Source organism: Aethalodelphis obliquidens, unplaced genomic scaffold (genome assembly GCF_003676395.1).
Source record: "Aethalodelphis obliquidens isolate GAN/ISIS:26980383/991018 unplaced genomic scaffold, ASM367639v1 scaffold79, whole genome shotgun sequence".
Classification (NCBI taxonomy): domain Eukaryota; kingdom Metazoa; phylum Chordata; class Mammalia; order Artiodactyla; family Delphinidae; genus Aethalodelphis; species Aethalodelphis obliquidens.
In genome coordinates this window covers 7,163,788-7,175,795 of record NW_020838023.1, presented here as the reverse complement: position 1 = coordinate 7,175,795, position 12,008 = coordinate 7,163,788, and the positions used below count along the sequence as shown (strand labels likewise).

Genomic DNA, 12,008 nt, shown 5'->3' with positions numbered 1-12,008 from the left:
GTAGTAGAATACTGAAATGAATATTTAACCTATTACATATTAACCTATCTTGTCCATATATTGTAATGGCAAGCTGTTTGAACACAGGGCCTTGACTTTTTTTTTTGCTACTTTGCATAATAGCACAATTCTAAACATATGAAGGGTGCCTGGAAAATGCTTATTGAATCAAATAAATAACAATGAATGGTCAGGTAAAAGCGTAATCTGATTTTGGGAGGAGAGTATGCATTATATTTTTAAATTTACATATATGTGTATGTATGCTTTTAGAAAAGCTTTTATTTCCAACTATGCATTATGAAATTACCAAACTTTTTGTAGAAAGACCTTTAGGGTCATATCAATTATTTTACTGTAATTTAAAGAAAGTTTTCCAGAAATGATTTTCTTATTGATGACAAAATGTCCCCAGTACTTGAAGCTTCATTTTTCACCAATATTTAGACCAGATTACTTGCCTGGCAATTCCCTGCTGGTGTTTTGACACTTTAAAACTCAAATTTCTCTTTATGCTAGTTAGTAATAGTCATTTAAAAGTACTTATCCACCTAGATTTTCTGAAATATAACCATACTTATTTGTTATAAATTTAAAATATATCCTAGAGTTTGGGTTATGAAGAAGTAAGACACATCTTTTAATAGAAAAAAAAGGAGTCTCATTAAAGACCTCTTTTATATCTGAATATTTAGAAACCAGTGGAAATGAATATGTTTATAATTCTTGCCCATGTATATTAAGTTATCCACTTTCATACTTGGAGTCTTTAGGATAAAAGAAGAAAATGACACCAAAAGATATATGCTTTGGGGAAAGCTTTAAAAGTTCACTTTACTGTCTCCCTTCTCCCCCCAAAAAAGACCAGCAGATAGGAAAAGGTGAGATTTATTTTAAGCCCATTGCTGATTACTTTTAGGCACTGGGCATGCTCTAATCTGCATGGTTGCTATAGGTATTAGTTTTCAGCTATAACATGAGCTACTTGTCTTCAGAAATCTAATTTTGATCTTGAATATTGCCACAGGAAGATGATCACCTTGCCAAGGAAGCATCATGTAATATATCAGCTCATCAGCAGGGAGTGAAGAGGAAGGCTGATACACCACTGGGGTCCCCACTAGAACCTGGTCAAATACTGGAGAAGAATGAGGATAGCAGTAAAGTCAAACTCAAAATCAGAGTAAGAAATACAGGTTAAACCTGTATTAACAGTGTAGGATATTCACCTTCTTGTAAATCTTTTTGAATACTTGCAATGGTTTTTCCTTAGCAGGAACAGTTGGGACAGACTGAACCATAAAAGAACTCAAATGTCCATCTAAGACATTCCAACTGATTGTTAAACTTCTATTATCACATACTTCTCTGTTTGGAGGAGGAACTGTGTGTGCACAATCTACCACAGCTCACTATTTCTTCCCACAACATAGGAACAGATTTTAGTTGCTATTATATTTCCTGTAATTTCCAATCAGCTTCTTTTGGAGGCTGAACCAAATAATCTTTTCTTTCTCTTAATACTTTTTGAGAAAAAAACTACTTTTCCTTTTAAGATTTTTTGGGGGTATATCCTGTGGCCTTTCTGCTACCTTTCTTAAGAGCAAAAATCCAAACATAAAGTGATATAATGGCTCTTTTGCTCCTTTGTTTTGTATGTGTGTGTTTTAGTTTTCAAGCTCTCAAGATGAGGAGGAGATTGATATGGATACTGTTCATGATAGCCAGGCGTTCATTTCCCATCATTTAAACATGCTTGAAAGGCCGTCAACTCCAGGTAAGATATATTGCATTCACTCGGGTTGATGGAGAAAGTTCACGCGATATCACTATTTTAAGGTGTGTTGCTTTATTTTGAAGAGAACAACTATAAAGTTTAGAAGTAGCCAGTATAAAATACTAGATTGTATCAGATTATAACACATGTCAGCAAAGGAATAGAGTTTTTCAAAGTATTTCATTTGATTTTTACTTTATTATGGTCCTTTTTAAATATTCGGCTTACTTCTAGATTTGTTTTTTCAAAAATCCATGCATCAGATTCCTTCCAATAGCTTTCATTTCTTTTTTTTGTTTTGTTTTTTGTAGTAGGCTTAACCTCAAAATAAAATACTAAATTTGTTTTTTATAAATAATGTAACCATAATTATATACAAAACTTCTTGACTACAGTAAATGCAGCCTGTAACACAACTACTTTCTCTTCTTGACTGCCTGTTCCACATAATATTATATCATATCATAGATTTTTGCATGCATCTCTCAAACATCATAATCATTTCTTTTGAAAATGTTACCTGAGGCGGTATTGAATTGATACACTTGAATTTACCTTATTATTTCCCTGTGGGCAGGCATTTGTTTCCAATTTTAATTTTTTGCAAATAATTCTCTCTGAATATCTTCATACAAAAGGTTTTGTTTTTGTCAAATTATGCTCTTAGGGTAAATTCCCCAAAATATATTTTTGGTGATTTTTTAGCTTTATTGTAAGATACTTATCTTTAGAAGATTTTCATAGCTCTTGATATTATTGCCATAATGCCCTTTGAAGAGATTATACCTAGTTCATGTCATCAGCGTTTTTAAATTTTCAGGAATAAAGCTTTGATGTAACTTGCATGTAAGTTGTGAAATACAGTAATAAAACAAATATTGGTGAACCTGCCACCCACCTTAACATGTATATTATACTCCATGCCGTGGCCATTCCCTTTATGCTTCTTCCCTGATTCTGTTCACCTGTCTTTGCATTACAAGTAAATAAATACTGTCTTGAATTTTTTTTCTTTTTCTTAATCATTCTGTTGCTTTTCTTTACAGTATACCACATATATATATGATCTATATGTTCACTTGCCCTTAGTTTTTGAATTATATGAAAATGGTATGATGCTCAGTATGACTTGGTCTTCTTCACTCAACCTTTTGCTGCCCAAATTCATCCATCTTGATCCATAGGTGTAATTCATTAATATTTATCATTTTTGTATCTCATGGTACTATTTTATTGTCAGTGTAATAACTTAAAAGATATTTATTAACTATAAAATGATCATTAAGTTTATAATGCATTTCTTTTATTATGAATATGACTATTTTTCTTTTTTGCGGGGGAGGTCCTGTTCCTGTTTCTTTTTACTGGAAAATCCTATTTATACTTCATGCTGCTTGTGGTTATATTTTATGATCTTTACATTTGAATGAGGTTTGTTTTTTTTTTTTAACATGCTGTATTTGTGCAAGTCTCCCTTACCTACCTTGGTCTGCTTTTTGTTTGTTTGGCTTTTTGTTTAATTTTATTTGTGAGACCTAAGGTACTTTTTACTATCTAGTAATCTAGGATGAGCTAGTAGAAAACTGGCATCAGGTAGAATATGAACCTAATTATCTTTGAAAACTGACAGGTCGTGAATTCTTTGGCTTTTATACTTGTAAGAGGTCTTAACAGTTATTTATCTATTCTGTCAATTTTACAGACAAGGAAATTTAAGCAGAGAGATATTAAATGATTTACCCTAAACGACACACCCAAGTAATAGCCAACTCAGTGCTAGACCCAAATCCTTGAACTTTTCCATGTGACAAATGAAATTGAGGCACAAAAAAATAAATGTCTTACCTGGACTGTATATCTAATTTGTGGATAATTTGGAATTAGAACCTGGGTCTCCTGATACTACAGTGCTGTTCACGTTATCCCATTAAAATGTTCCTGTTTTAAATATCTTCTGTAATCCCTAAATTATTTTGATCTATTTGTTGAGTAAATATTATAATAGAATTTATTAATAAGTTTTGGGGGGAGCAGGCATGCTTTACTATATGCAAAGTTCCACATAAATAATAAAAAACATGACATGGTTCTGCCCCAGAATGTAGACTCCAATTTAGATGTTCAGCAGTCCAGTCAGGTATACTGTCTTTCTTGAATGTGTATTTTTCTCAGACTTAAGTATATTGGAACCATGACAAAGAAGTAAATCAAATGGGGGATCTTCAGTACTTTAAAAAAGTAGTATTCTTTTTATTATTGGAATTTTACTGTTGAACTGATTCTGGCTTTAAGGTTAATTTATAAAAACCTTCAGACTGTTTTCTTCTTTGGGGAAACAAAGAAATAAATCCCTGTTTTCGCTCTTCTTTGGCATTTTAGGGCTCTCTAAATACCGGCCAGCCAGCTCCCGATCTGCTTTAATCCCCCAGCACTCATCAGGTTCTGATGGCACACCCATCACAAAACCCCAGTGGAATATGGAACTTGCACGAAAGGGAACAGGTGAAATTATTATTATCATTGCTGTTGTTTTGCTCAAGAACGAATCTATTAACTTCGTAAAGTTTCTTTATCAACTTAAAGAATACATTAAAAACGACAGATCTCAGGACTTGCTTTTCTTGTAACACATTGACTCTATATTATCTGACATAAAGACTTTTTTTTCAAATGTAAGCTACATATATTATTATTTTTTATTGAAGTATAGTTGATTTACAATGTGTTAGTTTCTGATATTACAACACAGTGATTCAGTTATACATATGTGTATATATATTCTTTTTCAGATCCTTTTCCTTTATAGGTTATTACAAAATATTGAGTATAGTTCCCTGTGCTATACAGTAGGTCCTTGCCGGTTATCTATTTTATGTATTATAGTGTGTATATGTTAATCTCAACCTCCTAATTTATGCCTTCCCCCCTTTTCCCCTTTGGTAACTGTAAGTTTGTTTTCTTTGTGGGTCTATTTCTGTTTTGTAAGTAAGTTAATTTGTTTTTTTTTTTTTTAGATTCCACATATAAACAAATATCATATGATATTTGTCTTTCTTTGTCTGGCCTTCTTCACTTAGTATGATAATCTCTAGGTCCATCCATGTTGCTGCAAATGGCATCATTTCATTCTTTTTTATGGATGAATATATACAGTATTCCATTGTATATATACACCACACCTTCTTTATCCATTCATCTGTCGCTGGTCATTTAGGTTGCTTCCGTGTCTTGGCTATTGTATTTAAATAGTGCCACTATGAACATTGGAGTGCATGTATCTTTTTGAATTATGTTTTTCTCTGGATAAAGGCCCAGGAGTGGGATGGCTGGATCGTATGGTAACTTGATATTTTTAGTTTTCTAAGGAATGTTCATAGTGTATTTCTTAGTGGCTGCACCAATTTACATTCTTATCAGCAGTGTAGGAGGGTTCCTTTTTCTCCACACCCTCCAGCATTATTATTTGTAGACTTTTTGATGATGGCCATTCTGACTGGAGTGAAGTGATACCTCATTGTAGTTTTGATTTATATTTCTCTAATAATTAGTGATGTTAAGCATCTTTTCATGTGCCTGTTGGCCATCTGTATGTTTCTTGGGGGAAGTGTCTATTTAGATCTTCTGCCCATTTTTTGATTGGGTTGTTTACGTTTTTGATATTGAGCTGTATGAGCTGTTTGTGTATTTTGGAACTTAATCCCTTGTCAGTCTCATAGTTTGCAAATATTTTCTCCCATTCTGTAGGTTGTCTTTTCATTTTGTTTATGGTTTCCTTTGCTGTGCAAAAGCTTTTAAGTTTCATTAGGTCCCATTTGTTTGTTTTTGTTTTTATTTCCATTACTCTAGGAGACAGATCCAAAAAGATATTGCTACGATTTATATCAAACAGTGTTCTGCCTATGTTTTCTTCTAGGAGTTTTATAGTATCCAGTCTTACATTTAGGTCTTTAATCCATTTTGAGTTTATTTTTGTATATGGTGTTAGAGAATGTTCTGATTTCATTCTTTTACATGTAGCTGTCCAGTTTTTCCAGCACCATTTATTGAAGAGACTGTCTTTTCTCCATTGCGTATTCTTTCCTCATTTGTCATAGATTAATTGACCATAGGTGCATGGGTTTGTTTCTGGGCTTTCTGTCCTGTTCCATTGGTCTATGTTTCTGTTTTTGTGTCAGTACCATACTGTTTTGATGACTATAGCTTTGAAGTGTGGCCTGAAGTCACAGAGCCTGATTCCTCCAGCTTCGTTTTTCTTTCTTAATATTGCTTTGGCTTAAAGACTTTTAAATTAGGCGTTTTGCTATTTCAAAAGTAATATACTCCTATTGTATAAAACTTTGAAATAACAGAAAAGTAGAAAGGAGAGAAAAAAAGCATCCCGTATTTAATGCCATTTAAAGATACTCATTATATTAACATTTTGATCTTTTCTTGCAGTGCTTTTTCTAAGAATACGGTAATATGAAAATGTCAGCCTCAGTAGCAAGTGTGAAATCTAAAGCTTCATACTTTTATAAAATATAAAAATCAACTACTTACTTCCCTCTCAGCCTCCCCCTGACAGGTTTACAATTGGTCATTCATGGTCAATCGTGAAGACTTGATGCTATATATACCTAGAAAACTAACATAATTGTCTTTTAAATTTATTTCATACTAATTGGACTTAAGTTTATGAAAGATAATTCAGTTCAGATGTGGCTATTACCTGTTTTACTATTGTACATTGTCTTCTACTTACCCTGTTCTTCTTTTGCTTAGAAGACTATAATCCAAATAAAGAGTAAACTTGTGATGCTGATGAACAAAGATTCAGTTTTCAAGTTTTGGAGGGACAGGGCGTGAAAAACAAGATACATAAGCAAAATCATTTTTAAAGAATACTTCTTCCAGAAGTCATTAGTCAGGCTTTAAAATTCCAACTGATGGATTTTGTTTATATAAACCATGTTTTTATCATATAAACGAAAGAGTAACTGTTTAATGATTTGAGGAGCTTAGGGATCAGCTGTGATTAGTAGGAGACTGAACAAAAGCAACACCTCAAAATATTTTGGTATTGAGACCCCAGACTGTTGGTTGCTTGTATCTCTTTGTGTGTTTTATGCATTTATTGTAACAGATTCTCACAAAATATATTTCAGAAAGAAGTCAGCTGGAGACTTTAGCACTTAACTTTAATAAGTGAATTTTGACATTTCTCGGCCCTTGCCGATTTTGTATTCTCTGTTTTTGCTTTGGGATTTGGTGTAAATTTGCTTTATTATCATTATACTTATTAAAACTTTTTCAGACACGAAAAGTTTTCTACATCTTTTAAAATTATGAAGCATAGGGCATATCAAACCTCTTGATATAGTTTGAGAGTGATGCTTCTGCCTATCTTCCATGCCTTTAAAAAAAAGTAAATTCTGTCTAAATTCCAGCAGTCAGATAAATTCTTGTTCCAGTAAAAATTCTGAGTATGTTTGTTTGGTTTATCCTAGTGATGTGGCATGCTAACATATGAATAGAAACAAATCTTAACACCTTTTTGTGCCCACCAGTGTGCCTTTGTTTCATATTGCTTTAAAAATTACATTTTTACTTTTTTTGGAATCTCTTTACAGTCTTATATTTCTCATGGCATCTTATGGGAAGACTAGAGAGGAGATAAAGGGGTAGTGGTAGGGAATAGGAAAACATTAACATTTTAGCTTTGGTTGCTTCAGTGTAGGGCCCTTTTATGTCACGAAGTAAATTGTATACCAGTATATTATATAGACTGATCTGTAAAACTTAATTTTGAATATATTCTTTAATGTGCCTTTGTAATTTCCCTTAAATGTAATTATGCTGTCCAGTACCCTACGACCACTGAGCAAGTCTTAAAATTCAACAGTGTCATTATTAGAATTTAGAAAACATTTGTTTTACCAATGGTAGTGTTCCAAAAGTTTATTTATACATGTATTTATTTTGGAATTCTAAAAACAGTTTTCCCGTAGACATATTGTTATATTTGATAAGTAGCTTTCCTGAACTAGCCAACAAAAACCCTTTTTAACTTATACTGAAGAATAGAAGTATCAAACCTAACCACTGTGTCACAGTATTTCTAAGAGAAAGGGTACTAAGAGCTCTATATTTTGGGCTGTTGGAAGCACAACTTTAACCTAACCCAGGTAAAGTTGGCAGTAAAACGGGAACAGAAGCTGGGATCTCCTACTGTGGTAGCTACCTTGGCCTGGGGTTGAGAGTTGGGGGTTCTGGAGAAGAGGCACAGAATAGTGGTAAGGGAAGCTGTGATCTCTCTTAAATCTCTAGGGATTCTAGATTAAAGTTAACAGGTGGGTTTGAGGGGCCTTATTGAAGCTTATCCAACTGAGGCATCTTTTATTTGGCTATAGAATTCTTACAAACATTTTTGAAGTAGTTGACTAAAAATGAAGAGACTGCAAATAAAGATTTGGATTTCCAGCTTCTCTTGAAAAAGAGTTAACTGAGAGGCCCTCTTAGGCAGGGATGTGCTTTCCATTCCATTGATTCCTTCTGTGTTTGCACCCGGTAGTCTGCTTACTCATTTATGCTGTCTACTTAGGTTGAAGGCTTTTGAGTTTGAGACCCCTGGTGTTTTTTTTCATGTGCTGAGATGAAGTCCGAGATGGCTGCCTCAGAGCCAGCGTGCCAGATGGCAGTTGAGAACTGGAATGTGTTGCAGACGTCATCTGGAAGGGGTGGACACTGTTAAGTAGAGGATAGGTCGTGGTTTACTTTCTAACACCCCACCAGTTTTCTCTTTCCTTGCATATGATAGTGAGGGGCATATTTTAGGGTAGGGATGATATGTGTTTGGTAGGTTAAGCCATTTGGGGTAAGAAAGGAGAAGCGGCAGGGATGTTTTCCTTCATTGCTTAACTTTCTCCTTCTCCTGAGTTAAGGAAGGGAATCCGGGGAAAGGGCTGCGTGGGTCGCATGGTGTGATGGGTTGAGCATACCACGTCCTCTCCTCTCCCACCGCTGCAGCGCCTGAGGCCGCTGGTCTGTCTCCCAGGTTGCTGCGGGGATTGCAGTGATGAGGAGCGGAGGGAAGTCCCTGGTGGTTTCTGTAGGGAAGAAAAGAAGAGTTGCTGCAGTTGCCTAGCCAGGGCTGCTGTACTATGTGACAAATTCTTGCCTAAGTCAGAAAAGCACTATTCTGGTATAGAAATCCGTTTAAAAAAAAAAAAAAGCTAGAGTTCTTTCTTTTGAAAGTCTAATATGAAAAAGACTTTGATATTTTTCTTTAAATTATAATGATATAATTCTACACTTTACTTTTTTGATCTAAAGAAACTGAAGAACAGACTTCACACATTTCCTAATAGAAACTGCAGGTTTTGTGTTAAATTTAAATGTATACCTAGTGCGATAAATTTAATAGAATTAGCAGGTTACTCACTGTTACCAGCACTTTTATCAGATGGGCCCGAAAGCTTCCACCTTAGGTGTGTATTAAGTACCCCTTTCTGTTTGTTTTGCATTTGTTAAATTGACTGCAGCTAACCCTTATCCATAGTGAATTCAGTAGGTCTCTAGGAAAGATTTTATGTTAGATAGAACAACAAAACTGAACATGTTTTTTTCTTTCCCTATAACATGAAATAGGCAAATCATAATATTGTGAATTATTTTTATCTCTTTTTCTTGGTATATCTCCTATCTGCAATAGAGACATATATTTTGTGTCACTAAAAGTGCTTTCATTAGTTTTATTTTTAATTTTTTTAAAATTTTGTTTTATATTGGAGTTTAGTTGATTTACGGTGTTAGTTTCAGATGTACAGCAAAGCGGTTTAATTATAAAAGGGCTTTCATTAGCCTTAAAATGAGTGGCACCGAACCTTGGGTGGGCCTCAAGTTCCCAGGCATCTTGTAAACCCCTAAAATGATATGTGGGATTATGCATTGTGTCACAGGGATGGTAATGTATGCATTTTTCTCAATAGAGATTCTATAGTTGACCTCATTATGCTAGTGTGAAAGTAAGCTCGTATGTGTCCCAAATCTTACTGTTATACAGGTCCACATGAGAGGGAAATTGTACTTTCTTATCACCTTGAATTAGACCTGGTAAAAATTATTCAGGAAAGAAATTAAACAAATAAAAAATATATATTGTCTATAATAAATGAAAACTTACGAGCTAAAGGTTAGTGGTGATGCTAGGGTAACATTAGGTTTTATTAGATGTTCTGTTGTTAGAAACACTATTCTAATGAATATTTCTGTATATATTTCTTTGCACTTATGCATGAGCACGTTTGTGGGATATGTTTCTAGAAATGAACTTTCTAATTTAAAAAATATGAGCATTGAACATTTTCACGAATAGTGCCAATTTGCCTTAACTTCTCCTTTTTAAAAAACACTTTTATTATAGAAAACTGTGAAGTAGTCAGACTAGTATAATGAACCCCCATGTATCCATTACTCAGATGCAGAAATGATCAATCAGTTCATGGTCAGCTTTGTTTTTTATCTATACCCTTTCCCATTTCCACCTTTCTGAATTATTTTGAAACAAATCCCACATATCATTTTATGCATAGGTAATTTTGTGTGTATCTCTAAAAGATAAGGACTTTAAAAAGTCATAACCACAATAATATTCTTGTACTTTAAAAAATAAATGACTTTTTCATATCATTAAATATACAGTCACTGTTTACATTTCAGTTGAATCATAAATGCCATTATTTTTATTTTTAACAATTTATTTGTTTGGATCACTGTCCACATAGGGTCTACACATTGCAGTTGGCTGATATATCCTTTACATCTTTTAAAATTAAAAGTTTCCAGTCCATTGTTTTTTCCCCTTTACAGTGTTATAAACTCCAGGGTTTTGATCTGTAGTTTTCAAGTCTGTATTTTGCTAATTGTATACCTGTGGTGTAATTAACATGTTAGAGTCCTCTGTATTTCCTTTAAATTTGTAATTATATCTAGAAACTTAATTGGATTCAGGGTTATAGATGGTAGTGTGTTCTTCCATCTGGAAGCATACAATGTCTGGTTGATTTTTTGTGAGGTTAGCCACTAAGGTGTTCAAGGCCTGGATCCATTAATTCATTAAGGGTTACAAGATGGTGATATTCTAATTCATCTTTCTGTTTTTATTTATAAGCTGATTATTTCTATAAAGCTAACTTGCCCCTCACCTGCTGTTAGCCATTGGTATAGATCATATAGCAAAAGAAAGATAAAGACTTGATTCTCTCTATGTATTTAATAATTTTCAAAATAATAATTTGGCTAGCATCCTCCAATGGTGATCAATTAGTTCTAGTCCATTACAGAATATTATCAATTATCAATTATCAATTACAGAATATTATCAATATTCAGATTTTCCCAGCTTCGATTGGTGAGAACTCTTGACTCTTGAGTTCTTGAGAAGGCTTTAAACTTCCTTTCTATTATTATACCAGATGTTTCAGGCTCATCTTGTAAATATTCTAGCCAGACCTGGAATCAGCCATTTGTCCTAGGAGTCCTGGTTTCTAACACCTTTATCCTTGGATCTAGCTAATCCATTGTCTTCTTAATAGACTTCATACAAATCAAGAGAAATGCAAGAATTCTAATCAGTATATCTTGAATGCAAAGTGTAAGATTGCTAGACAAGAGATTGAATTTACTTTTGAAGTGGCTATTAGTATTCCTTGGAAAAGAGTACACTCAGTTGTATACTTGGCAGTTGCCTCTACTGGGAAGTACAGTTTCTAGTATAATCGTTGGCTTTTCTGCAATCCAAGTAGGTGTTTAGGATTAGATGATGAAACTTCTCTCGGTGCAGAAAAGGACCTCAGACTCCCAGTAGTGCAGACAGCCAATTGGAAAGCTGCAAAGTCTCTTGATGTAGACTGACTAAATAATGAGATAGGAGTTAAAGGAATTTGTTTATGAAGCTCTATTACTCCTTCTTGTCACTTGGCTATACTCTGTTAGGTAGGGACCTATATTCCCGTATTTATAGAATCGAGAATATATTTATATAGTTCATTTAAAATATAAATTAAAATTATATAGTGGCATATTTAACTTAACTATAAATCAGATATCTCTCAAATTTTTTCTTTTTCTGAAGAATATCTGGGCACCAATTATTGCAAAAGATAGAGTCCCCAAACTAGCTTATATATATAACCTCGCTCTCTCTCTTTTTTTTTTTTTTTTGCGGTACGCGGGCCTCTCACTGTTGTGGCCT

At 33.8% G+C, this 12,008-nt stretch overlaps 1 protein-coding gene across 13 annotated transcripts in view; it reads left to right on the top strand.

The window, feature by feature from the left end:
* Window positions 1–12,008, top strand: part of TAF2 (TATA-box binding protein associated factor 2) — an 80,846-nt gene that overhangs the window by 64,921 nt on the left and 3,917 nt on the right. For 9 of the 13 annotated variants that reach the window (XR_003429895.1, XM_027092586.1, XM_027092589.1 and 6 more), the window contains 3 exons: window positions 1,028–1,183; window positions 1,672–1,777; window positions 4,157–4,279. Coding sequence is in view for 11 of the 13 variants with exons in the window: in XM_027092586.1 (XP_026948387.1) it covers window positions 1,028–1,183; window positions 1,672–1,777; window positions 4,157–4,279 (385 nt within the window). In the remaining 2 variants the exon portion in view is untranslated. The other 4 variants (XM_027092590.1, XM_027092591.1, XR_003429896.1 and 1 more) reach the window with 3 other exon arrangements.